This window comes from Heterodontus francisci, chromosome 1 (genome assembly GCF_036365525.1).
Source record: "Heterodontus francisci isolate sHetFra1 chromosome 1, sHetFra1.hap1, whole genome shotgun sequence".
NCBI classification, from domain to species: Eukaryota; Metazoa; Chordata; class Chondrichthyes; order Heterodontiformes; family Heterodontidae; genus Heterodontus; species Heterodontus francisci.
This window is the reverse complement of record NC_090371.1, coordinates 202,123,454-202,149,265: the sequence shown is the minus strand read 5'-3', so window position 1 is coordinate 202,149,265 and position 25,812 is coordinate 202,123,454. Positions and strand designations below refer to the sequence as shown.

Here is a 25,812-nt window from a genome sequence, read left to right as displayed (position 1 = left end):
GTTGGCCATTCAATCAGTGGTGGTGGGCAAGTTCCAGAGGCGGGAGCACAGGACATCATAGCCCACTGCAAAGAAGTCCAGCAGCCCCTACTGTGAGGCCAATGGGAGTGCTGCTGAGGGCTGGACTGATGGAGCGGCAGGGAGGCACTGTCATCAGCTTCAGTGGAGCAAATGAAAAGTAAAATGCATATGGCTATCTGAGACAACTGATTCCATGATTTCATTATGCATTGACAAGGCTGCAATATTGTAATATGGGCAGACAGCAGCCTTTCCATTTCATCCTGGTGCGCTCTTCAACAGCTTCAAAACTAATGACGCTCTGAACTCCCACTGCGAAGCTGCCTCCTCTCCCTCCGGGGAACGGACTCAGAAGGGGGCCCACACACTGCTCACAAAATTTCAATTGTGTCCAAAAATAGGGGCTAATTGCCCTTTTCAGTGCCTTCATGAGCTACTTGCTGCTGTTGTACATTCAGCCCATTGTGTCTCCATGGATCAGTCTGTGAGAAGTGGGAAGATTGTGGAGACATGGAGAAAATCTGAAGAGTTGCATCAGGTTAGGAAGGCCTAGAGAACCATGTTGGATTGACAATGACTGGAGAGGCAGGGATTGCTGAGTTTGGTTAAGTCAGGGATACATGGATGGATATTTTTCAAAGCTTAAACAGGCTACAGAGCCATGTTTATTTGGTGTGTGGAGCATGCCATTATTTTGAAAAATGATTATTACAAGGTTACTACATAAGATAAGTGCTCATGGTGTTGGGGGTAATATATTAGCATGGATAGAGGATGGCTAAAGGAAACAGAGAGTCAGGATAAAGGATCATTTTCAAGTGGAGTGCCACAGGGATCAATGCTGGGTCCTCAACTATGTACAATCTATATTAATGACTTGGATGAAGGGACCGAGTGTATTGTAGTTAAATTTGCAGACGATACAAAGATACATAGGAAAGCAAGTTGAGGAGGGCACAGAGATTCTGTAAATGGATATAGATAGGTTAAGTGAGTGGGCAAAAATTTGGCAGATGGAATATAGGACTGAATTTTGTTCGCGTGTTTGGGGGGAGTGGAGAATCTCCGCGGAGCTGTCCACCATGAAACCCAGTGTCGTTCCACAGTGTGCCGAATTTGTTGGAGGCGGGGAAGTTCTGTGACGTTACTAACACCTCGACACAATGGCATCGTCATTTAAATATTGTAAATTCCCTAACCAGAGTAGCAGAGGAAGTGGGGTTCACAGTGACCATTGCCACTATGTTGAGTCCTCGGGGCTTGTGTAGGAAGTGGGGACCTCTGCAAGGGGCCTGTGTGTGAATGGGGGGGATCTCTGCAAGGGGCCTTTGTGTGAATGGGGGGAACTCTGCAAGGGGCTTGTGTGTGAATGGGGGGGGATCTCTGCAAGGGGCCTTTGTGTGAATGGGGGGAACTCTGCAAGGGGCTTGTGTGTGAATGGGGGGAACTCTGCAAGGGGCTTGTGTGTGAATGGGGGGAACACTGCAAGGGGCTTGTGTGTGAATGGTGGGGGGGGGGGAATTTCTGCAAGGGGCTTGTGTGTGAATGGGGGGGAACTCTGCAAGGGGCTTGTGTGTGAATGGGGGGGAACTCTGCAAGGGGCTTGTGTGTGAATGGGGGGGGGGGGGGGGAATCTCTGCAAGGGGCTTGTTTATGAATGGGGAGGATCTCTGCAAGGGGCTTGTGTGTGAATGGGGGGGATTCCTTGCAAGGGGCCTTTGTGTGAATGGGAGGGGGGGAAATCTCTGCAAGGGGCTTGTTTAGTTTAGAGATACAGCACTGAAACAGGCCCTTCGGCCCACCGAGTCTGTGCCGACCATCAACCACCCATTTATACTAATCCTACACTAATTACATATTCCTACCACATCCCCACCTGTCCCTATATTTCCCTACCACCTACCCATATTAGGGGCAATTGCTATTGGCCAATTTACCTATCAACCTTCAAGTCTTTGGTATGTGGGAGGAAACTGGAGCACCCGGAGGAAACCCACGCAGACACAGGGAGAACTTGCAAACTCCACACAGGCAGTACCCGGAATTGAACCCGGGTCGCTGGAGCTGTGAGGCTGCGGTGCTAACCACTGCACCACTGTGCCGTGTGTGAATGGGGGGGGAAACTCTGCAAGGGGCTTGTGTGTGAATGGGGGGGGAACTCTGCAAGGGGCTTGTGTGTGAATGGGGGGGGATTCCTTGCAAGGGGCCTTTGTGTGAATGGGGGGGGGGAATCTCTGCAAGGGGCTTGTGTGTGAATGGGGGGGAACTCTGCAACGGGCTTGTGTGTGAATGGGGGGGGGGGGAATCTCTGCAAGGGGCTTGTGTGTGAATGGGGGGAACTCTGCAAGGGGCTTGTGTGTGAATGGTGGTCCTCTGCAAGGGGCTTGTCTGTGAATGGGGGGGAGCTCTGCAAGGGGCTTTTGTGCATGGAGAGAGTAAATGCAGGGCAGGCAGGCTTTTACGAATGGTGCCAGCACCTGCTCCAACATCAGGTGATGTCATGACCGTGTCTCCATTGTCACCCCACCATGAGTTTGGGGGGATAGCGGCCACCATTATGCTAAATGGCTGCCCGCCGCGTAATCGCGGCAACATGGCCGCTGATGTCACAAGGGGGACCGCCACTATTTTGTGCACCCGCTGCCAGAAGTAGCAGCAGGATCATAAAATTCGGCGTATAATGTGGGGAAAATATGAGGGTATCCACTTTGGTGGGAAGAATAGAAAAGCAGAATATTATTTACACAGAAAGAGACTGCAGAATGCTGCAGTACAGAGGGATCTGGGTGTCCTTGTATATGAATCACAAAAAGTTACAGCAAGTAATTAGGAAGGCAAATAGAATGTTGGCCTTTATTGCAAGGGGAATGGAGTATAAAAGTAGGGAAGTCTTGCTATAACTGTACAGGGTGCTTGTGAGGTCACACCTAGAGTACTGTGTACAGTTTTGGTCTCCTTACTTAAGGAGGGATATACTTGCTTTGGAGGCAGTTCAGAGAAGGTTTACTAGGCTGATTCCTGGGATGAAGGTGTTGTCTTATGAGGAAGGGTTCAGCGGGTTGGACCTAGACTCATTGGAGTTTAGAAAAATGAGAGGTGATCTTATCGAAACATAGAAGATTCTGAGAGGCTTGACAGGGAAGATGCTGAGAAGATATTTCCTCTTGTGGGGGAATCTAGAACTAGGGGAGATGGTTTCAAAATAAAGGGTCTCCCATTTAAGACAGAGATGAGGAGGAATTTCTTCTCTCAATCCCTTCTCCAGAGAGCATTGGAGGCTGAGTCATTTAATATATTCAAGGCTGAGTTAGACAGATTTTTGATCTACAAGGGAGTCGAGGTTTATGGCGGGGTGGGGGGGGGGGCTGGTGGGAGGGTCTGGCGGGAGGGGCCGGCAGGAAAGTGGAGTTCAGGCCACAATCAGATCAGCCATGACGGAGTGAATGGTGGAGCAGGCTCATGGGGCTGATTGATCTACTCCTCCTCCTATTTCTTATGATCACATCATATATTGTGTGTGGAGAGGAAAACCAACTAGAACATTTTAAATCTAACTATGGGGTTTAACAATATGGTAATATTTCTGTACTATGGACAGAAGTGAGATAATTAGATTACCATTCAAAAGAATGCACAGTGTTATGGCCAGGTGAGGAGGGGGTCTCAGGCTCCCTCTTCGCCCTTCCTCTCATTTGACCTCAACAGAGTTTATTCCTTTTTTAAAACAGTGGTTGTGCTTACCAGCGCCATGATTGTTTGGCCTTGTTCCTCTAATGTAATTGCAAAAGAACCAATCAGATAGGTTTTCTTGAGTTTAAACAAGAAAGAGGGAAGTTTATAAAATACTAAAAATACACTACACACTCATGCACACATTCACACGAGAGTCACGCGCGCGCACACACACACTAAAATAGATTACAGAGGGAAACCGATTTGGTGGTTGGATTAAAGTCCAGAATAAATGGAATTTAAATACAGTATGTAAGTCCAATAGTCCTCGTCTGAAGTTGTAGTCTTGAAATCCTCGCTGGGCCACATGCACAGTGGTTGGCTTGCATTGCTCAGGGCTCCTGAAGGCGGATTGGGTTGTTGATTTCTCTTCCCCTGGTTGCTGACTGTAGTGGTCTGTAGGCTTGTGGGTTCCCAGTCACAGCCAGGTCTTCGCTTGATTTTTCCAAGGGAGAAAGAGAAAGCAGCTGCCTGTTTCTTTGCTGTCTTTTCAGTTATTGCCTGTCTGCTGTGTGTGTGACAAAACCTACAGTTTCTTCAGAGCTGTGCAAGCTGTCACATGGTTCTATCAAACCCCTTCATTTTTAATGAGTGTTTGTTTTTTTTGGAATCTTCTAATGAAATTCAAGGTGTTACATGCCCCATGGTGTCCATCCACACTTGGAGGGGGTTGCCTCTTTCAAAGTCAATGGGTGGGAATGGCCTTGACGACCGTGCTGATAAAGCCATTCTAGGCAATTCAATCACTGAGAAAAAGCCATTGTTCTGGCTGGGCTTTGTTAGACTTTTCATCTCCAGTTCAGTCTCCCGGTGTTTCAAATGTAAATTCAATTGGCCATCTTGTCTGCTAGTTTTTTAAAAGTTAACTTGTAGGATTTTTCCATGAAAAGTCTAATGTCAGTTTCCAGCCGATTAAATTAATATTTCCCATTTGGCAGAGAGGGTTTTCCTGACACACAGTTACGATGAATGTTGAATAATTTTACTGTCTGGTGATAGTTATTTGCATGAGATTTTTTTTTTTGGGGTGGTGCTGGAGGAAGAGAGTTTCGTGCATAGGAGAGTGTTCAATATTTTGAAAGTTGTAATGGTTCATTTAAAAAAAAAAGAAAAAGAGTATTTGTTCTTTATCTCTAAATCCTTGCCTTTATTTCAGGTTTGCTGCCTCAGGTGATGTACAACGCCATATTGTTATTCACACAGGCCAGAAACCTCATCTGTGTGACATTTGTGGTCGAGGTTTGTGTTTGAAATATTTCATTTCTGTTCATCTGTAAGCTGATGAAGTATAAATACTGACCTTTGCAAGATCCAACATGGAAGGTAAAGACGGGATAAAGCTGAGTCCATCATTCCAGCTTAAAACCTTCTGGAATGTTCATTAAAACCATTAAGTTAAAAAGAATTGGTATTGTTGTGGCTGTTTTTAGCAATGCAGCAACATGCAGTGAATTGAGGCATGGCTAGAGTGGGAGATAGGAAAGATTGATTGGTTCATAAATTATAATGTATTTCACAGTTCATTATTGTATCTATAAGACTTTAATGTGTTTAACTTAAAATTAAGGGAAAGCAAGTCTGTTGGTGAGTATCCTCAATTTCTATCTAGGGGAATCTCTTTATCATGGTGTCTTTTATTCTTCATCTATTTCAAGTCGAAGTTTGTTACTTGGTTAGCTGCTTGAAGAGCAACAGTGTGATTTAATACCCAGTTAAAGCATATTCTTGCGTGCCCATTGCTCATGTTGTCATAATCTTTTCTCATCTACTTGTCGTGTTGATGCTCTGTTACGAATAGACTATATTGTGCTGAAGAGACATGTCACTGGAAACCAGGCTGGGGCTCTTATAATTCACCTAACCTTGGACCCTTCAAGTCCATAAGATTATTTTAATCAATCTTCAGGACTGGGTTACAACTGCAGCCGCCCAGACTTCAACTGCTATTTGTTTTCAATGAACTACAGAACATGCTATTTAGAAAGATGATTACTGTAATCAGACTGATAATTTTAGTTAGTTTTTGTGCCCCTTTTTTCTGCTCTCTTGCATACACAACAGTAGACCATTCTATAACTCAACAGTACAACAGAGGAGCTTCAGCTTGTTGGCCAACATCTGTGAGGAGCACTAAAGTGACCTGTGTGGCTTTCCTGTTTTTTTTTAACTCTTCCACTGGGCACATGCCTGGTCTCTCCCTTCCCTGCCATTATGACTACTGCAAACAGTTACAGGCTTAGTGGAAGATTACAGGTGTAAATCTGCTCCACCAGCGCAGCATATTGAGGCATCTTGCAGACTTCTTTGCATGCTTACTTCAGCGGTGGCGGGGGGGGGGGGTGAAATCACATGGCTTCATGCTTGGGAGTGTTTTCAATAGGACTTTTAAAAAACCTAATTACTTGAATTATGAACAAATAAACCCTGCAATACAATAATAGATTTTGATCTTCTGATGACTTATGTCAGAAGTACTGGTGACGATGATGGGGTGATAAAGTAAGAGTAGCCTGCAGATTGTATATCAGCTTACATACAATTTTTCCTTTAACATATGGATACTATACTGATATGTTAGTGACAGCACTGCTTGTTACTAATAAACTAATCAAAGTTTGTGAATACTTATGTTGCAGTATGCAGCAATGTGAAGTTTATTTTAATTTGTTAAAATTTTGCTTAGGTTTCAGTAACTTCAGTAATTTAAAGGAACACAAAAAGACACACAGTGCAGATAAAATGTTCACTTGTGACCAGTGTGGAAAGTCTTTTAACATGCAGAGGAAGCTTGTCAAACACCGAATCCGTCATACAGGAGAGCGACCATATAATTGTTTAACGTGCGGTAGGTTCATTGTTAAAATAACTAGATATGCTTGTTCTCTTAATGTTTCCTTTTATTTAAAATGATTATTGGTTTACTGATGGCTCAGCAATTTTTTCCAGATAGTAGCTGAACCACACGGATCAAACTTGATCTCTGGTGGTGCTGAGTAGTGTACTTGTTGCCACAAAAAGTATTAATCAGTGTAAATGAGGGTACTGAGCTTATGTTGTGAGTGGATAGAGAGGGGACGTCTCAAAGTACTGCATAGTTAGATTGTGATGTGATATTCAGAGGAATTCCCAGAACTTATAATGGGGAATTTCTATTTTGTTAAGTTTATGGATTTTTTAATAATATATTTTTTCAATAAGTATGGAATTTTTAATTCAGAAATATAAATATAGACTTTCAGCTTCCAACTCATGAACACAATTACAAAAATTAAGCCTCTATTTAGCTCAAATACTTTGTTTTTCTTAATTTTTATATTAACATTTTTTATTGTGAAAACTTTGATACTTAGGATGATTCATGCTCTAATACTTTTAGATGTTTCTTTGCCTGAAATCTCATCTGTGCATCACTCTAAACAATTGGTTGAACCCAAGACTGCCAGGCCAGCATTGCATAATGCACATGAGGAATGTCTGACCTTGCCACAAAACATAGGTTAAAAACACAAGTTTTCAAGAATATTTCAGTTGAGGGAATACTATAACAAAACATTTTTCTTTTTAATCCATTCTCTTAAAAGCGTTCGCTTGTGCTGAGATGTGGTTTTGTAGATGTCAAAACACGTTTTGGTACTTCAGTCAAGTGAATGGTCTTTTTCATATATGATCCGCAGCAATGTAGATCAGCAGGTTCTTCGATAGTGAAAGATGTCACCACTGAATCATCCATCTTTACATATATACGCATGCACACATAGGGCTGGATTTTAAGAGCCTGCTGCCGATTGCGGCAGCAAGCTGAAAAAGTGGTGGGCTGCCCATGCGGGCTGCATGCCAAAGAGCCACCACAATCTCAAGTGCAGCGGCTCATTTAAATAGCAGGGGCGGTCACACCCCCCACCGCATCTCGAGGAGGGGCGGGCTGTCAGTCCCCAGTAATGGCAGCCAACCCGGCTGCCCAATTTAAATTTTTAAAGTCCTACTGCCCAAAATTAAATAAATAAATTTCAGCGCCCCTTTCCCACCCCTCCAATAGCAATTACAATAACTATTTGCCCCCCCCACCCCCCAACAAAACTCTTCACTTTTAGGAACATATGAGCAGGAGTAGGCCATTCAGCCCATCAAGTCTGCCCCGCCATTCAATATGATCATGGCTGATCATCCACTTCAATGCCTTTTTCCCACATCCCCTTATGTTATTTGTATTTAGAAATCTGTCAATCTCTGCTTTAAACATACTTCAATGACTAAGCTTCCACAGCTCTCTGGGGTAGAGAATTCACAACCCTCTGAGTAAAGAAATTTCTCCTCATCTTTGTCCTAAGTGGCTTCCCCCTTATTTTGAAATTGTGTCCCCTGGTTCTAGACACCCCAACCAGGGGAAACATCTTAGCTGCATTTATCCTGTCTATCCCTTTAAGTATTTTGTAGGTTTCGATGCGATCATCTCTCATTCTTCGAACCTCTAGAGAATACAGGCCCAATTTCCCCAATCTCTCTTCATAGGACAGTCCAGCCATCCCGGAAACAAGTCTGGTGAACCTTCGTTGCACTCCCTCTATAATATCCTTCCTAAGGTAAGGGGACCAAAACTGCACACGTGCTCCAAGTGCGGTCTAACCAAGTTTCTATACAATTGAAGCAAGACTTCACTACTCCTGCACTCAAATCCTCTTGCGGTAAAGGCTAACATACCATTAGCCTCCCTAATTGCATGCTGCATCTGCATGTTAACTTTCAGTGACTATTGACAAGGAAACCCAGGTCCCTTTATACATCTACACTTTCTAATCTCTTACCATTTATGAAATACTCTGCACATCTGTTCCTCCTACCAAAGTGGAAAACCTCACATTTTTCCACATTATATTCCATCTGCCATGTTCTTGCCCACTCGCTAAGTCTGTCCAAATCGCCTTGAAGCTGCTTTGCATCTTCCTCACAACACACATTCCCACCTAATTTTGTGTCTTCCGCAAACTTGGAAATATTACATTGGTCCCCACATCCAAATCATTGATGTATATTGTGAACAGCTGGGGTCCAAGCACTGATCCCTGCGGTACCCTGCTAGTCACAGCCTGCCAGCACAAGAATGACCCATTTATTCCTACTCTGTGCTTTCGGCCTGTTAACCAATCCTTAATCCGTGCCAGTATATTACCTCCTATCCCATATGCTTTAATTTTGCTAACCAACCTCCTGTGGGGGACTTTATCAAAAGCCTTCTGAAAATCCAAGTATACCATGTCCACCGACTCCCCTTTATCAATTCTGTTAGTAACATCCTCAAAAAACTCCAACAGGTTCGTCAAACGATGATTTCCCATTCATAAATCTATGTTGACTATGCCCAATCGGATCATTATTATCCAAGTATCCATTTATCAAATCCTTTATAATAGATTCTAGCATTTTCCAATGACTGATGTAAGGCTAACATGTCTGTAATTCCCTGTTTTCTCTCTCCCTCCCTTCCTTAAATAGTGGGGTGACATTTGCAACCTTCCAATCTGCAGGAACCGCTCCAGAATCTATAGAATTTTGGAAGATGATCACCAGTGCATCCACTATCTCCATAGCCACCTCTTTCAACACTCTGGGATGTAGAATTATCAGGTCCCAGGGACTTATCAACTTTCAGCCCCATTAATTTCTCCAATACAACCTTCTTACTAATACTAATTTCCTTCAATTCCTCATTTCCCCCAAACCCTTGGATCTCTAATTCTGGGAGATTTCTTGTATCTTCTTCAGTGAAGACAGACACAAAGTAATCATTTAGCTTCTCTGCTATTTCTCTATTCCCCATTCTAAATTCTCCTGACCTCCTGTAATGGACCCACATTTGTCTTAGCCAGATGTTTCCTTTTTACTTGCCTGTAGAAGTGCCATGTGAGCCGCATGGAAGATGGCAGGATCCCCAAAGACACATTGTACAGCGAGCTCGCCACTGGTATCAGACCCACCGGCCGTCCATGTCTCCGCTTTAAAGACGTCTGCAAACGCGACATGAAATCCTGTGACATTGATCACAAGTCGTGGGAGTCAGGTGCCAGCGTTCGCCAGAGCTGGCGGGCAGCCATAAAGACGGGGCTAAAGTGTGGCGAGTCGAAGAGACTTAGTAGTTGGCAGGAAAAAAGACAGAGGCGCAAGGAGAGAGCCAACTGTGTAACAGCCCCGACAAACAAATTTCTCTGCAGCACCTGTGGAAGAGCCTGTCACTCTAGAATTGGCCTTTATAGCCACTCCAGGCGCTGCTTCACAAACCACTGACCACCTCCAGGCACTTATCCATTGTCTCTCGAGATAAGGAGGCCAAAGAAGAAGAGAAGCTTTTACAGTCAGTTTTTATATTTTTTGCTAGTTTACATTCATATTCTATTCTCCCTTTTTTTTTACCAGTATCTTCGTCCTCCTTTGCTGTATTCTAAAATCCTTCCAATCCTCAGGTTTACTACTATTTCTGGCAACTTTATAGGACTTTTCTTTTAATCTTATATAATCCTTAACTTACATTGTTATCCATGGTTGACTGCCTTTACTTTTGAGGTTTTTGTGCCTTGAAGGAATGTATAGTTGCTGTAAACTATGTAATATTTCTTTAAAGACTATCCATTGTCTATGTACTGTCAAACTTTTTAATGTATTTTCCCAATCCACCTCAGCCAATTTGCCCCTCATACCTTCATAATTTACTTTGTTCAAATTTAACACCCTGGCTTCAGATTGAACTACCTCACTTTCAAACATAATATAAAATTCCATCATATTATGGTCACTCAAGATTATTAATTAGCCCTTTCTCATTACATAAAACTAGATCAAAAATAGCCTGTTCTCTAGTCGATTCCTCAACATACTGCTCTAGAAAACTATCCCTAACACACTCCAGAAACTCATCCTCCACAGTATTAGTGCTCATTAGGTTTACCTAGTCTATATGCAGACTGAAGTCACCCATGATTACTGTATTACCCATGCCACATGCTTCTCTAATCGCCTGATTAATACCATGCCCCACACTACCACTACTGTTTGGTGGCCTCCCTATGTTTGCTGTCCCTTGCTGTTTCCTAGCTCCACATTTTGTTCCGATCTGAGATACTTCCTTAGTAATGTACTGATCCCATCCCTTATTATCAGTGCAATACCACCTCCTTTTCTTTTTTTGCCTGTCCTCCCTAAATGTCAAATATCCTTGAATATTCAGTTCCAGTCTTGGTCTTCCTGTAGCCATATTTTCGTTATGGCAATTAGATCATACCCATTTACCTCTATTTGGGACTTTAAATCATGTACCTTGTTGCGACTGCTGCAAGCATTCAGGGAGTCCCCTTAAACCTTGTCTTCTTGACATTCTGCATTCTAAGCCTAGTTGATGCTTGCCTTTGTTTCGCCTGCCTTCTAATGTCACTTGCTACTTTTCTACCTCCTGTTGCCAGCTTTACTTCCTTCCAATTGGAGCTACCCCTCAGGTTCCCATCCCCCTGACAAGCTAGTTTCAACCTTCCCCAACAGCACTAGCAAATCTCCCTGCGAAGATATTAGTCCCGGTCCTGTTAAGGTGTAGCCCGTCCATCTTGTACAGGTCTCACCTGCCCCAGAACTGGTCCCAATGCCTCAGCAATCTGATGCCCTCCCTCCTACACCAATTCTCCAGCCACATCTGACCTCCCCCGAAAACTGCATAGTTTATGGTTCAATCCTTCCCACCATCCCCTACACCATTACATATACTTAACCCCGTTTCCACCCCCTTCCCCCCCCCCCCCCCCCCACCACACTGACGAACTTACCTCCATCCCCCTCCCCAACAGTGTGGCGCCGTGTGTCCCCGGACGGGGATCTGAAGGCGCAGGAGTGATCACGGCGGGCCCTCAAGATTGCAGTTACATCTTTGTAAATTTATTATTTTAATTCATTTAAATACTTAAATTGTGGTCCCGTTGCCTAGTGGATGGTGGGGGCTGCCACAGAGCCTCGCCACCGCTAGGAGGATCCGGCCGGCCCTCACGGCGTAGAAGTCTGTGGCAGGCCTCATCCGGAACCATCTTCAGGCCCCATCACCACGGAGCCCGATGCCTGGGGAAGAACAAAATCCAGCCCACACTTTCAGAAGGAGTCAGTGGACAGCAATTGAAAGCAGGAATAAAAACATAAAATGCTGGAAATACTCAGCAGGTCAGGCAGTATCTGTGGATAGAGCAACCGAGTTAATGTTTCAAATCTGTGACCTTTGAAAGGTCATTGACCTCAAACGTTAACTCTGTTTCTCCCTCCACAGATGCTGCCTGACCTGCTGAATATTTCCAGCACTTTCTGTTTTTATTTCAGATTTCTAGCATCCACAGTGTTTTGTTTTTGCAATATAAGGCAGGAACCTTAGCTAATTTTACCAAACCCTCCATCTCTAGGCCAGGGTGCTCAAACTCATTTGTAATGCCTTAATGCCATCAGAAACAAGATCAGAGATTAAGCCTTGGACCTTCCTCTGTGTGAGTTAGCACTATACTTGGTGATCCATTAAGCTATTGGACAAATTCTAACATTTCACTTAGTTTGAGCAGTGTATCTCTAATACTTGACTATTCATTCACATATTATAAAAATATCAATATTGCCCTTGTTTAAACAGTGTATCGTCCTTTCTTGTCAAGCAAGATCATAGATTATTTTACCCGCAAAATCCTAGTTTCTATCACATGAAAGCTCTGTGACAATAAGGGAAAAATATCAACATTAATGACAGCCACAGTCTTAGTTGCTGCTAACTAATGACAGCAACTGATTGACATAAAAATGATCATAATTTATAACAGGCTTTCAATAAATAGACGTCACTAACAGTTACATAGTGTACTAATGTTGGTGTACTATAATCAAGCATAGAAATGCTCAAAGCACTTAATTTAATAGTATAAATGGCGAGAGCTGTAAAACTAATTTCAAAGGCATATAATCTTCGTGAAAATTGATATTTTAGTTAGATAGCTAACAAAGGATACTTTGTAAATCTCATTTTCTTTTCATTTAAGATATTTGAGAGATAGGGGCAACCAGGATACATTTATGTCATGTTAATTTGACATTCATTGAACACTACAGAGTAACAGGTGGCAGTTTTAGAAACCGTTTTCCTTGGTGCTGAATTATATGAACAATGTCTACTTGGTGAATGCCCGAATAACCTTTCTTATTTTAACTTGCAGGAAAACGGTTTGCAGGTTCTGGTGACTTGCGCCGCCACATCCGAACACACACTGGTGAAAGGCCATATAACTGTGAAACATGTGGCAAGTGCTTCACACGTTCTGCCGTTCTGCACAGACACAAGCGAATGCACTGCAGGTACAACGGAGAACATGATGTAAGAAATGAGGAGATTGACAGCTCTGAGGAAAATTATCGACAGCCTGTAGAGCAAAGATCACCAAACTCTGAGCCTCTCAGCCAGGCTATGCAAGTTGCACTGTTGCCTGTGTCACCATTAGAGAAGCTTCGTGGTGACCCAGAACAACCTTCTGTTGGAGTGACTGAGACATCAGCAACTATGCATGAAAATTCTCATTCTGAATACAATTCTTTGGTTCAACAAGTGGATGATCATCAAAACAAGATGGTCTTGAGTACTGCCAAAACCCACAAGCTTCAAGCTTCCCATCAGTCCCACACTCCCATTGTTGACAGTAGTCCAAGGCCTGAAGAACCCCTGCCATCTCAAAACCCCTCAACTGTGCGATCATCAGTGACAAGTCTGGACATTCATATTAACGTGCCCTTTGGAAATCATACACCTAGTGTTTCATATAGAAGTAATGAAGGACCATTCCTTTCTAGCCTGACACTGTGGGGTCTAGCTATGAAAACGTTACAGAATGATAATGAATTAGATCAATGACAGTCTATTATTTTGATTCAAGGAATATAAGTGACAGAATGCGCTTCAATTTTATTTTTGGCCTAATTGTTGACTTGAGAAAAATGTCTTGAAAAATGTATTTTTGTAAAGTTTTAATAAATGCAATCTTCGATATTTAACAGAATCTGATCAGTGGGACTGTACAGTATGTGGTGGTGCATAATGTTTTTTATAAACAAAATTAACTTTGTCTTAAAGCACAAACGCCTCAACAGCTTGTTTCAATGTAAGAAGCAAGTTCATTGCAAAGACTTGATAGACTTTTACCAATCACTTACTATCTAACCCTGCTTGATTCTTTGATTCCTTACAATGCCCAAACCATGAGTAAGGTAAGCTGTGCAGCTGGAAAACTCATATTATGAACACTTCAAAAAAAAAAAATTCATACTGTAGTTTTCATTTACTATATCAATAACACCAGCCCTCTTTGGCTCTCTGTCATTTGCCATTGGGATCAGCTGACGTGTGTAAAATAAATATTGCACAAAAACTGCTGCTTTAAGCTACAGTATTTGTAAAGGCTTTCAAGAGTGACTTTGTTGATGTTATGCAATGATTTGCTTTTCAGCCCATATACTATGATGATATCTTCTTCCAATTGCAGATGCAAGTAGTTGAATTTGTATACATATTCTGCATACACAGACAAAGATGATGGGCTGGATTTTCAAAATCTGACCCTCAGATGATTTCCGGGTCCCAACCCCATGTCTAAGCTGCACTGCCAATGTGATGCGATTTTCAAATGGTAATGCCCTAATTGGGCAGGAGATGGGTTCGGCACCCAATTAGCAGCACCAAGCATCTGCAGGAGGCGGGAACCTGCCTCTGCCTTGTCGATGAGAGCAGGCAGCTCCTCAGACCAGTCGAATCAACAGGTGAGGCAGTGGTTCCATAATGAAAAAAAAATGTCCCAGTGCAGGATCCCTGTGGGTTGAAAACATCTCTTGCTTAAACAACTAAGCCAGCCCCTTGCCCGCTATGAGCCCGACAGTTGTGCACTATCATGATCCAGACTGGTCGAGCTCACCAGATTCCTCTTTGAAAATTTTTTTTATTCATTCATGGGATGTGGGCGTCACTGGCTAGGACAGCATTTATTGCCCATCCTGAATTACCTTCGACAAGGTGGTAGTGAGCCGCCTTCTTGAGCAGCTGCAGTCCTTGGGGTATAGGTATACCCACAGTGCTATTAGGAAGGGAGGGTCAACAGGGCTGGGTTTACCATTGTCGTTTCCAGTGCCTGGGTCAATGCCAGGTAGTCGGTTCGGTTTCATTCTTTATTGACTTTGTAGCGGTTTGGTACAACTGAGTGGCTTGCTAGGCCATTTCAGTGGGCATTTAAGAGTCAAACACATTGCTGTGGATCTGGAGTCACATGTAGGCCAGACCAGATAAGAATAGCAGATTTCCTTCCCTAAAGGACATTAGTGAACCAGATGGGTTTTTATGTCAATCGACAATGGTTTCATGGCCTTCATTAGACTAGCTTTTAATTCGAGATTTATTAATTGAATTCAAATTCCACCTCCAGCCGTGGTGGGATTCGAACCCATGTCCCAAGAGCAATACCCTGGGTCTCTGGGTTACTAGTCCAGTGACAATACCACTATGCCACCACCTCCCCAAATTACGGTGTTGACCCTCCCCCCCCCCCCCCCCCCGCCCCTTTAACGAGCTCCTAAAGGAGCTTGATGACCCCTTAATTGGAGGCGAGTGGCTTCTCCGTTCCCTTCCCCGCCTTCACATTGAAAAGTGTGAACTGTCCCAGAAACATCAGGTTCTGGAGACAAACTGCAGGACTGCGATTTTTACATCACATCCACACTGGGTCCCAACCCTATGGCACTCTCAAAATCTGGCCCAATGTGTCCCACTCTAAACCTGCTATATTTGTGGACCGCAAGCTCCTAAGGTAGCATCCTTAATCATCTGAAAATAGTACTTGCGATCATAAGAAAAAAATCTCTCAAGATAAGGCTGAATAAGAAGGATAAGTGCCTTAAATGCATGATCTTGTATTTCTCTAGAGGTCTTGATTATATAGCCAGAACAGTAGCATATATTTCTACAGAAATTATACTAAAGATTCATAGCAAACTGGTCAGACCACCCTTAGAAAACAGTACTATGTTTTGCACACCATAGCACAAAAAAGATAGACTTGTGTTGGAAAGATTACAAAAAAGAACAGGACCGACTCCAGAAGAGATCAATTATGAGGAAATATAAGGAAGTTTAAGATTTACAGTCTAGAAAGAAGATAAATCAAAAATAACTTCCTTGAAATTTCTAAAATATTTAATGGTACTAGTTGATTTCTTGTGGTTTGTGTCTCTTCCTCTATCTGCATCTGCCACACTCTAATATATATTCTCTCTCTCTCATACTCTTTAATTTTTGTACTGTCTCGCTGTTTAGACTCTCATTCTTTCTGTAAGCCTGCCTTCCATTTACCTCCTCTCACTGCTCTCTTTCCCACTATGTCTATATTCATTTTGCGTATTTCATTTTCTAAGCTTGTACTTTGCTTAAAAAGACAGGGCATGTAAATAGAGCACAGCAAAGAGAACAAATGTGGAGTGTGGGGGTGCTCAGGCTGAGATAGTGTGGAGGGGAATTGAGGTCTGATCTTAGACACAGCAGTGGACTTAGAGCCTCAGGCTTCTATACCAGGCAAATGGTCTAAATGTTGATCTTCAGGTGGATCTGAAGCTGCGGGCTGGCCATTACTCGTGGATCCAAAAAACATTGCAACCTATGCAGGTGGAAGAGAAAGTGGGCTTGGGTGGGAGCTTATGGGATCTGAGGATGGAAAGGGAATGGGGGCCAAGGCTACAAGGAAGTGGGGTGGTGATCCCAAACTTTAAACTAGAGTGGGGATGAAGCACAGCAGGATCTGAGACCCAACGAAGGAAGAAAGGTTATGTTGGGAGAATCTCGAGGCTTCTCCCACTGTGCTGCCAGAAGTTCAGGAAAAAAAAACATTTGTGTGTAAAGCCCTGATCTAATTACAATTGTGGTTATGCAATCCCAAACATTTGGATTTCAGATACTTTGTTGATAGTCCACGTACTGTATATAATAGCGGAGAAAAGGTTTTGTGGGATTTGTTTGTGCTCTTAATGCCTAAACAATCAGCTGATATCATAAAATAATACTTAATACAAACATTTTAAGTAGAGCATCAGACAATTCATTTCAAGTTAATCAGACCAGTCAAAGAGCTGGTTATGAGTGAATCCTAGCTAACAGTTCTATATTTTTATCCTTTTTGATGGTTAATTATAGAAATAGTTTTGTGATGGCTGCAGTTCATGTAATTCAGGATGTGCTTTATTCCTTCACGCATTAATTGACTTCGATTCATTGCTGTCCATTATAGTTTTAAAATGAGAGTGCAATAATTGCTTAAAAACTATTGTTAATATGTTACAAGCAATCGAAAAGATATGGGGGCTAAAAGTGATAACCCCCCAAAACAGGCGAGGGGGTCGCAATGAGGGATTAACCTGTGCCTGTTGCTTCTGATGCAGGCAGCACGTCAACTTTGTGCCAACTGACATGACAGCAGCTTTCAGCCTCAGCAAGCAGCTCAAGTTTGTGCGAGGCTAGCGCTAGTTAAAGTTAGGCTGTACTACTAAAAGACATTCTGGCTGGAGCAGGTGCTGGAAGTCATTCTGCAACTAATTCTGACCTGGGAAAGACACAAGAGTGGCATAACATGGGAGAGAGTGCGCTCTAAGATTTTCCAGCGCTGCATTGGAGGCCTTGGTCAATGAGGGGACATGGGCTCTATCTCTAGGGGTCCAAGCGCCCCTCCAGCCGAACTCTCAGCAGGCAGTGGGACCAGATAGCTATGATGGTTAATGCCAGGGGCCAAACCCTGAGGACCAGGATGCAGCGCCACAAGAAGTTCAACGACCTGTGATCAAGGTCAGTGTATGTGTCTTCAAATGTTATATACTACCAAATGCAACCTCACACACTGCTCAATGCACCATAGCCCCACCACTCACCTACCAACAATCTCTATCAACCAAAATCTATACGTACCTCTCATGAGTTTACCTCATCTCATGCAGTTAGCACGGATGCAAGCCGCAGATCCATATTGCGCAACTTGCACATGATGCAAGCTATTCAATCATGACAGCCACATCACACAAACATATTGCATGACATTCACTGACACACTTCCCTCCCTCTTGTAGGACAGGATGGTGCATAACTGGAGGAAGCAAGTGCTATCCGGTGGGAGAGAGCCACACCAGCATGTTCTAAACCCATGGAAGAGATGGTGCTGGCTGTTATGAGAAGGGTCATAAGTTGGCCACCACTTCACCACTTCCACACTGGAAAGGATGGACTCCAAGCTCAGCTCAAAGTGTTGTACAAAATTGGTGCTGATCTCATTCATGCTCTTTGACATTGCACACAGGCTTTCTGGCAACTTAGAAGGGTCATTGCTGAGGCTGTGATCAACAGCGGAACTGAAGGGATTGAAGATGAACGACGGTATCATCATAACTAATCCCCTTCTCACATCCCACTTCCCCTCCCCCTCCCGCAATTTCTTCTGACTCACAAGCTGCAGATGATGGAAGCATGCACCTCTTCCCTGCCAACACCCCTTCCTCACCACAACTCAACCCTTGTCCTTTTATCCTTCTAGGTACCCAAGAACGGCAACCTAGCCTGGCAGTGGTGGAAGAGCAAGATGACAGTGATGATAAAGAAGCACCTTCAATTTATCTCACACTTGTAGCCATCAGACCAGTGCCCATATTTTAGAGGATAGCTTAAAGGTAGGATATGTATGTGATGAGATGCCAGGCACAAATGGCCTGCAGTAAGGGCAAGGGTAGAGCAGGTGCCAGCTCCACAGAGAGTGAGGTTGCACATGAATTCTGCTGCAGAGGACTCAAATGAGCACTTCAATGGGGCAGACTACAAATGAAAGCTGATGGGCATGTACAATGAAATGCTTGGTACAGTAGTAGGTTTGCCAGAAAGCCTGCATGCAATGTCAAAGAGCCTGAATGAGATCGGCGCCAACTATGAGCAGAGCTTGGAGTTCATCCTTTCCAGTGTGGAATTGGTGTCCACCTCCAATAGCACACTTGAGGACCCAACACTGATGCGGCGTCTGATGGCCAATGTCTCAGCTTCCATTGCAGCACGAGCCGAAGCCACCAGAAATATGAATGCTGCCATCGTGGCTGTGGATACTGGTGTTCAAAGGAACTTGCAGGGTATCACATCAGTCTAGCAATATGTCCTGTAACGGATTACTAGGATTTCTGAGGCATCGCCCTGGGGGAGTGGTAGTGGCTCTGTGGAGAACGAACATGCTGTCCTCTCTTAGAATGACAGTATACGTCCTCCACCACTGCCACTCTGCCAGCTTCCTTGCTTTTCCTCTCAGCAAGCCAACCCAAACTGTTGCCACCCATGCCGAGGTAGTGCAGTCTAAAACCAGGGCCTCTAGGTCTGGAGCTGCTTGGGGTCATTCTCCAAGGTCACCTGCAGTCTCCCCCTCTGAAAGTCAGCAACCTTCCACCAGCCATGCTACGGCCAAAATATGTCACCTAGTAACTAATATTACATGAAACTCAGAAATGTGGTAAACAATGAAGAGGCTAGTAACAGACTTCAAGAGGACATCGACAGACTGGTGAAATGGACAGGCATGGAGTCAACGAAATTTAATGCAGAGAAGTGTAAAGTGATGCAATTTGGTAGGAAGAATGAGGAGAGGCATTATAAACTAAATGGTACAATTTTGAAGGAGATGCAGGAACAGAGAGAATTGAGGGTGTATGTATACAAATCTTTGAGGTGGCATGACAAGCTGAGAAGCCTGTTAAAGCATATATAATATTTTCCTTTATTAATAGAGGCATAGAGTACAAAAGCACAGAAGTTATACGAAATCTTTTTAAAACACTGGTTAGGCTTCAGCTGGAGGACGATGTTCAATTCTGGGCACGACACTTTAGGAAGGATGTCTTAGAGAGTGTGCAAAAGAGATTTTAGAATGGTACCAGAAATGGGGCATTTCAGTTATGTGGAGAGACTGGAGGAACTGGGATTGCTCTCCTGAGAACAGAGAAGGTTAAGAGGAGATTTGATCGAGGCGCTCAAAATCATGAACGGTTTTGATAAAATAAATAAGGAGAAACTGTTTTCAGTGACAGAAGGGTGGGTAACCAGAGGGCACAGCTTTAAGATGATTGGCAAAAGAGATGACTTGAGGAAACATTTTTTCTGCAGTGAGTTGTTGTGATCTGGAATGTGTTGCCAGAAAGGGTAGTGGCAGTAGATTCAATAGCAACTTTCAAAGGGAATTGGATAACTATTTGAAGGGATAATATTTACAGGGCTATGAATAAGAGAAGGGGAGTGGACTAATTGGATAACTCTAACAAAGAGCCAGCACAGACACAATGGGCCAAATGGACTCCTGTGTATATCATTCTATGATTCTATTAATCTACGATTATTGGTTTGGAAATAGTAGTTATGTACGCTTGCAGAAAGACTTGGAGATGCATTGGTTCTATACAGGAACACCTACATCTGTTTTCATGGATTTTTATCATCCAGCTTAAATTATGCATGCTCTGGATTCTCAACACATCACAAAGGAAATTGGTCACATTTTACAATGCACCACACTGCAAATGGCTTAGGGGTTTAAATCCCTTTGGTAGCATTTTTATCACATTATCACAAAGACACATTGTACAGCGAGCTCGCCACTGGTATCAGACCCACTGGCCGTCCATGTCTCCGCTTTAAAGACGTCTGCAAACGCGACATGAAGTCCTGTGACATTGATCACAAGTCGTGGGAGTCAGTTGCCAGTGTTCGCCAGAGCTGGCAGGCAGCCATAAAGGCGGGGCTAAAGTGTGGCGAGTCGAAGAGACTTAGCAGTTGGCAGGAAAAAAGACAGAAGCGCAAGGGGAGACCCAACTGTGTAACAGCCCCGACAAACAAATTTTATCTGCAGCACCTGTGGAAGAGTCTGTCACTCTAGAATTGACCTTTATAGCCACTCCAGGTGCTGCTCCACACACCACTGACCACCTCCAGGCACTTACCCATTGTCTCTCGAGATAAGGAGGCCAAAGAAGAAAAGAAGGTAGCATTCTTATCAATATGGCCACATACCCATCCTTTGAGTGATCATTAATTCAATTGTTTTAAACAGTTTAACAATATAATTAAAACAGTGTTCAAAGGTTTTTTTATATGAATGTGTTAATGTGTTTTCGAGGAAATGTGAACTTTCATAACAGTGAGCTGTTCAGTATTGCAAAGCTGGATATATTCCACAAGGTGGCAATGGTGGCAGCTGATCACTGCACCCATCTGCAACAGCATATCGTACACATGACAGTGTATTTACACTCAAAAAACAGAATTTAGTCTCTCTGCAAGAGTGGGCCACTTTCAAGCCTCTAAATTCCTCTTTCTCAAGACAGATATTGAATCAGAATTAGACTATCATTCACAAAGTCCAGGTTACTTGACACACTGGAATCAAATTCAATAGCATGTATAATCTGGGTTCCACTCTGCATTCAGCTAGGCAAGGAATCTGGAATCTGATTGTTGGACTATTCCTGTGAAGACATAAAAAGGCCAATCATAAAAGCAAATACAGAATGGCCTTGAAAGTATCTTCACTCACCCATAACACCAGTTTCATCTTCTAAGGAATATCATCAGTGTTGGCATTGTGAAATTGAGAGAGAATGGAAATTAAAAGAACTGCCAACTCCCAAACTTATTTGCTGATTTCACCAACTCCTGCCATCTCTCAAGTCCTTTCAGCTCTATAATTCTTAAACCAAGAGATTTCTTGGATAGTTGTATGTTTTTCTGCAGTAGTGCTGGGTTGGCTTCTGATATAAGAGTTGTTTCCTGCAGAACCAAGAGACCTTTATTACTGATAATAGTATTGGGAAACTGTCCAATATTAGCTGGCTCCTCCCCCTGTACATTAATAAGGAGTTGCAGTCAAATAGCAGTTGCTGTTTAATGTTTCTTCATCCATTCGATCCTTTCAACCACTTGTGTGGAATCAGCATTTTTAGATTGTGACATGAGTTATTTCAAAAGGAGCAGAAGACTGCATGATTATATTATCTAATTTGACTACATTCTGGGATACAATACGTTATGGGCTCATAAACAGCTTTATAGGTGTGACATTTCACACTCACTCCTGTGTTGCAACCATATCCTGTAGACAGTGCTGCCAGAGTTCATGGCCTCAGCCACCTCTTGCGATGCTCAGTATGCTACAATCTTGAGTGCCTTCCTTCCATGCTGGTGATTGGCCTTATCATCAAAGTAGGGAGTCCTTACATTTGCATAATATTTTAAATTTGACACTAGTTATTTCTCTTTGGCATTTTTATTTTCACCTCTGGCACAAATAGCTTTCTAAGCTGCTCCAGGAATTTTGGAATAAAGTTGCCAACTTTCCAAGTAGCATGCTTTGTTCTCTCTTTAGCGTTTCTGCACAGGCTCTCCCACAGAACCAAGAAGCTGAAACCCCTTTAAAGCCTGTAGCAATTTTCCAATTTCCTGGCCCCCCTCCTCTGCACTAACCCATGTAACTGTCTCCATATTAAAATGAACCACAACAGGAAATTGGGGCACTAATCTGTGAGCTCTGGGGATGGGACGGGACATTTCCAGTGCACTGCCTTTGTGTTCAAATCACCAACAAAGGCCCAAGGAAAATTGGCCTTAATATTAGTTTGGACATATGTACAATATGATGACCAGCTGTAGTTTGAGTAGGTTATGGCCCATAACTTATGGGTTAACTTTTGCAAGGTGTGGTTTCCAGCATCAGAGTTTTAATCAATGGGAGCATGGATTGGATGATTGAGGATGGAAATCAGCATGTCTGATTTGCACTGCTCCCAATTTTCAGGTCATTAAACATAATCAGTGAAAAATCAGAAGAATGGAGCACCGTGTATCATAACATTTACCCTTGTATGTTCACGTGTTAAAGTGTACAGTGACAACAATGCAGAACTGATCAAGTGTTTTTGCTTTGTAAACAATACTCGCAATTTCGTCTGTGTTCTTGTCCAGCCAATAGATTGCAAGCTGAAGAGGAGCTCCAATACAGCAATACTATTACTTTTAATTACATACTTTGGTGCGTAATTTCGAACGCCAAATAATTGTCAGGCTTGTGCTGTACATGTCAATTAGGAACTGCGGTCAGAATTGATTTATTTGTGTTCACAACAGCCATCAGAGGACACAGACCTGTCCCTGAGCTTGATTTGCACCCAAACTCTCAGGATCAGTGTGAGTGTAATTGAGAAGAGGCTGCTAACACATTAGCCTTAAGTTGCGCAATAAATATCTCTTCTTATGGACAGCACAATATTGTGCAAATTGCGGAAGTAGCAGTTGCCTCCTGACAGTAAAGTTGTGGAAGCAGATGCCAGGCATCACTGTTACTCAAATCTATTCTGTTTCAGTTGGATGGGTCCCCTCAGTTCTTCAACAAATACGGAGTAAGTGGGCAATTGATGCAAGAACACATAACTCTGGCAGAAGACTGGCGAAACCCCCAAGAAAAGTGGTGGCCTAGTTGTGCCAAGTCTCTGCCACTTCTGGGACTTTCCTGACTGGTGAGGTGAAACTTTACAGAGCAAATGAATGCTAGGGAATGGAGCCAGGGGTGGAAATTCGCTAATCCAGAAATTGCCACACCTAACTGGAAGCAGACCCAGTATTCTGCAGTTGTTGGTGTCTAAGTAAGTGGAGACATACCAGCTTCCACAGGAGTGTGGGAACAGGAGTAGACCAATTAACCCCTCGAGCCTGTTCTGCCATTCAATGAGATTATGGCAGATCTGCAACCTATCTCCATAAACCCAGCTTTGACCCATATCCCTTAATACCTTTGGATAACAAAAATCTAACAATCTCATTTAAAAGTTAGAATACAGTTGGCATCAATTGGCATTTGTGGAAGAGTACTCCAAAGTTCTACCACCCTTTGTATTTCACTCCTGAAATAATTGGCTCTATTTTTAGACTATGCACCCTTGTTCTAGACTCCCCAATCACTGGAAATAGCTTCTATCTACCCTATCTGTTCCCCTTAATACCTTGAAAAATTTGATCCCTTAACCTTCTAAATTCCAAGGAATATAACCATAGTTTGTGTAATCACTCCTTGTAACCCTTGGAGTCCAGATATTATTCTGGTAAACCTACACTGCGTTCCCTCTAAGGCCAATTTATCCTCCCAAAGGTGTGGTGCCCAGAGGTGCTCACAGTACTTCAGGTGTGGACTAACCAGGTTTTGTATAGCTGAAGCATTACTTCTACTCCTTGTATTCTAGTCCTCTAGATATAAAGGCCAGCATTTCTTTTTGATTATTTTCTGTTCATGACATTTTAATGATCTATGTACCCAAACTCCCAAGTCTCTTTGGACCACCACTGTTTCTAGCTGTTCACCATTTAGAAAGTACCCTGTTGTATCCTTTTTAGGTTCAAACCTCACATTTGCCTACATTGAAATCCATTTACCACAGTTTTTCCCATTAACTTGAACGAGTAATATCTTTTAATTTTACGCTTCCAACTACATGGCTTACAATGCCACCTATCTTTGTGTCATCGGAAAATTTGGATATGTGACTTTCTATCTAAGTCATTAATAAATACAGTGAATAGTTGAAGCGCCAACACAGATCCTTTGGGACCCCATAAGTCACATCCTGCCAATTAGAGAACCTACCCATTATTCTACTTACTGTCTCCTTCCGCTCACCCAATTTCCTAACCAGGTCCATAATTTGCTTTCAATTCCATGGGCTTCAGCTTTAGCTAACAGCCTCTTATGAGGGAGTTTATCAAACGCCTTCTGAATGTTCATGTTAATAACATCCATTCACCACTTTAGTCACTTCTTCAAAAATTTCAATCAGGTTCTTCAAACATGACCTATCCTTTGCAAATCCATGCTGGCTTTCTCTGATCCACTGAAAATTTTCAAGGTGTTCAGTCACCCTATCTTAATTATAGACTCTCGTAATTTCCCAACAACAGATGTTAGGCTAACTGGTCAAACTGGTTTCCCTCTCTCAGCTTCCTTAAAAAGCAGAGTGACGTGCACAATTTTTCAATCTATAGGAAAGCTTCCCAAATTGAGAGAACTTTGAAAGGTTATAATGAAGGGATTGGCAATGTTCTCACCTATATCCTTTAAATCTCTGGTCCTGGGGATTTGTCATTCTTTAGTGCCATTATTTTCTTGGTTACTGTTATTTTTCTTATGTTAATTTTGGTGAGTCCCTATCCCTAATTCAATAATAGATTCCTTGAGATGTCTGGCATGCTGATCTTTTCCTCTACTGTAAGTACTGATGCAAAGTCATTATTCAATATGTCCATCACTTCCTTGTTTTCACTGACAATATCATTGTTACCAGTTTTCAAGGAGCCCACACTGCTCCTGACCATCCGCTTTAACCTAATATAATTTTTTTGTTGATTTTGAAATTCCTTGCAATTTTTTTTCATACTCCCTTTGTGTAGCTCTTATTATCTATTTTGTTACTATTTGCTATTCTTTGTATCTTTCCCATTTGCCAGGATCTGTGCTGTTTTTTTCATTTTTGTATCTTTTTTCTTTAGTTTTATGTTTCGTCATCCATGGCTGTTTTTATGACAAGTACCGCTCTTTCCCCTTGGGGGTATAAACTGGTTCTACATCATTTTAATTTCTTTTTGAACATCTCCCACTGACATTCTGCCATTTTACCCATGAACAGGCTTGCCCAGGTTACTGTGAACAGTCTCTCTCCCATTGCATTGAAGTTAGCCTTACTGAAATCTAGAATCTTAGTAGCTGTTTCACGTTTCTCCCTTTCAAACGCTATGTTGAACTTGATCATATTATGAGCACTATTAGCTAAATATTTATGCATCACTAGATTGTTAACTAAATCTGACTCATTACATTATTGGATCTAATTGGGCCTATCCCCTTGTAGTTCTAGGACATATTGGGAGAGAAAATCATTCATGTAGTGCTGCTTCTAGTGGCGCTACAAGGACTTATGTCAATTCCC

The 25,812-nt window shown here is 42.7% G+C and overlaps 1 protein-coding gene across 4 annotated transcripts in view; it reads left to right on the top strand.

Moving 5' to 3' along the window:
- The window catches only part of zbtb49 (zinc finger and BTB domain containing 49), a 37,940-nt gene extending 23,987 nt beyond the window's left edge, over positions 1-13,953 (top strand). For 2 of the 4 annotated variants that reach the window (XM_068040227.1, XM_068040217.1), the window contains exons 7-9: positions 4,910-4,992; positions 6,437-6,598; positions 12,969-13,953. In XM_068040227.1, coding sequence (XP_067896328.1) covers positions 4,910-4,992; positions 6,437-6,598; positions 12,969-13,657 — 934 coding nt within the window. In that variant the 3' untranslated portion in view covers positions 13,658-13,953. Of the gene's footprint in view, positions 1-4,909; positions 4,993-6,436; positions 6,599-8,262; positions 8,334-12,968 lie in introns of all 4 variants that reach the window. The other 2 variants (XM_068040237.1, XM_068040207.1) reach the window with 2 other exon arrangements.
- Positions 13,954-25,812: the final 11,859 nt, after the last annotated feature.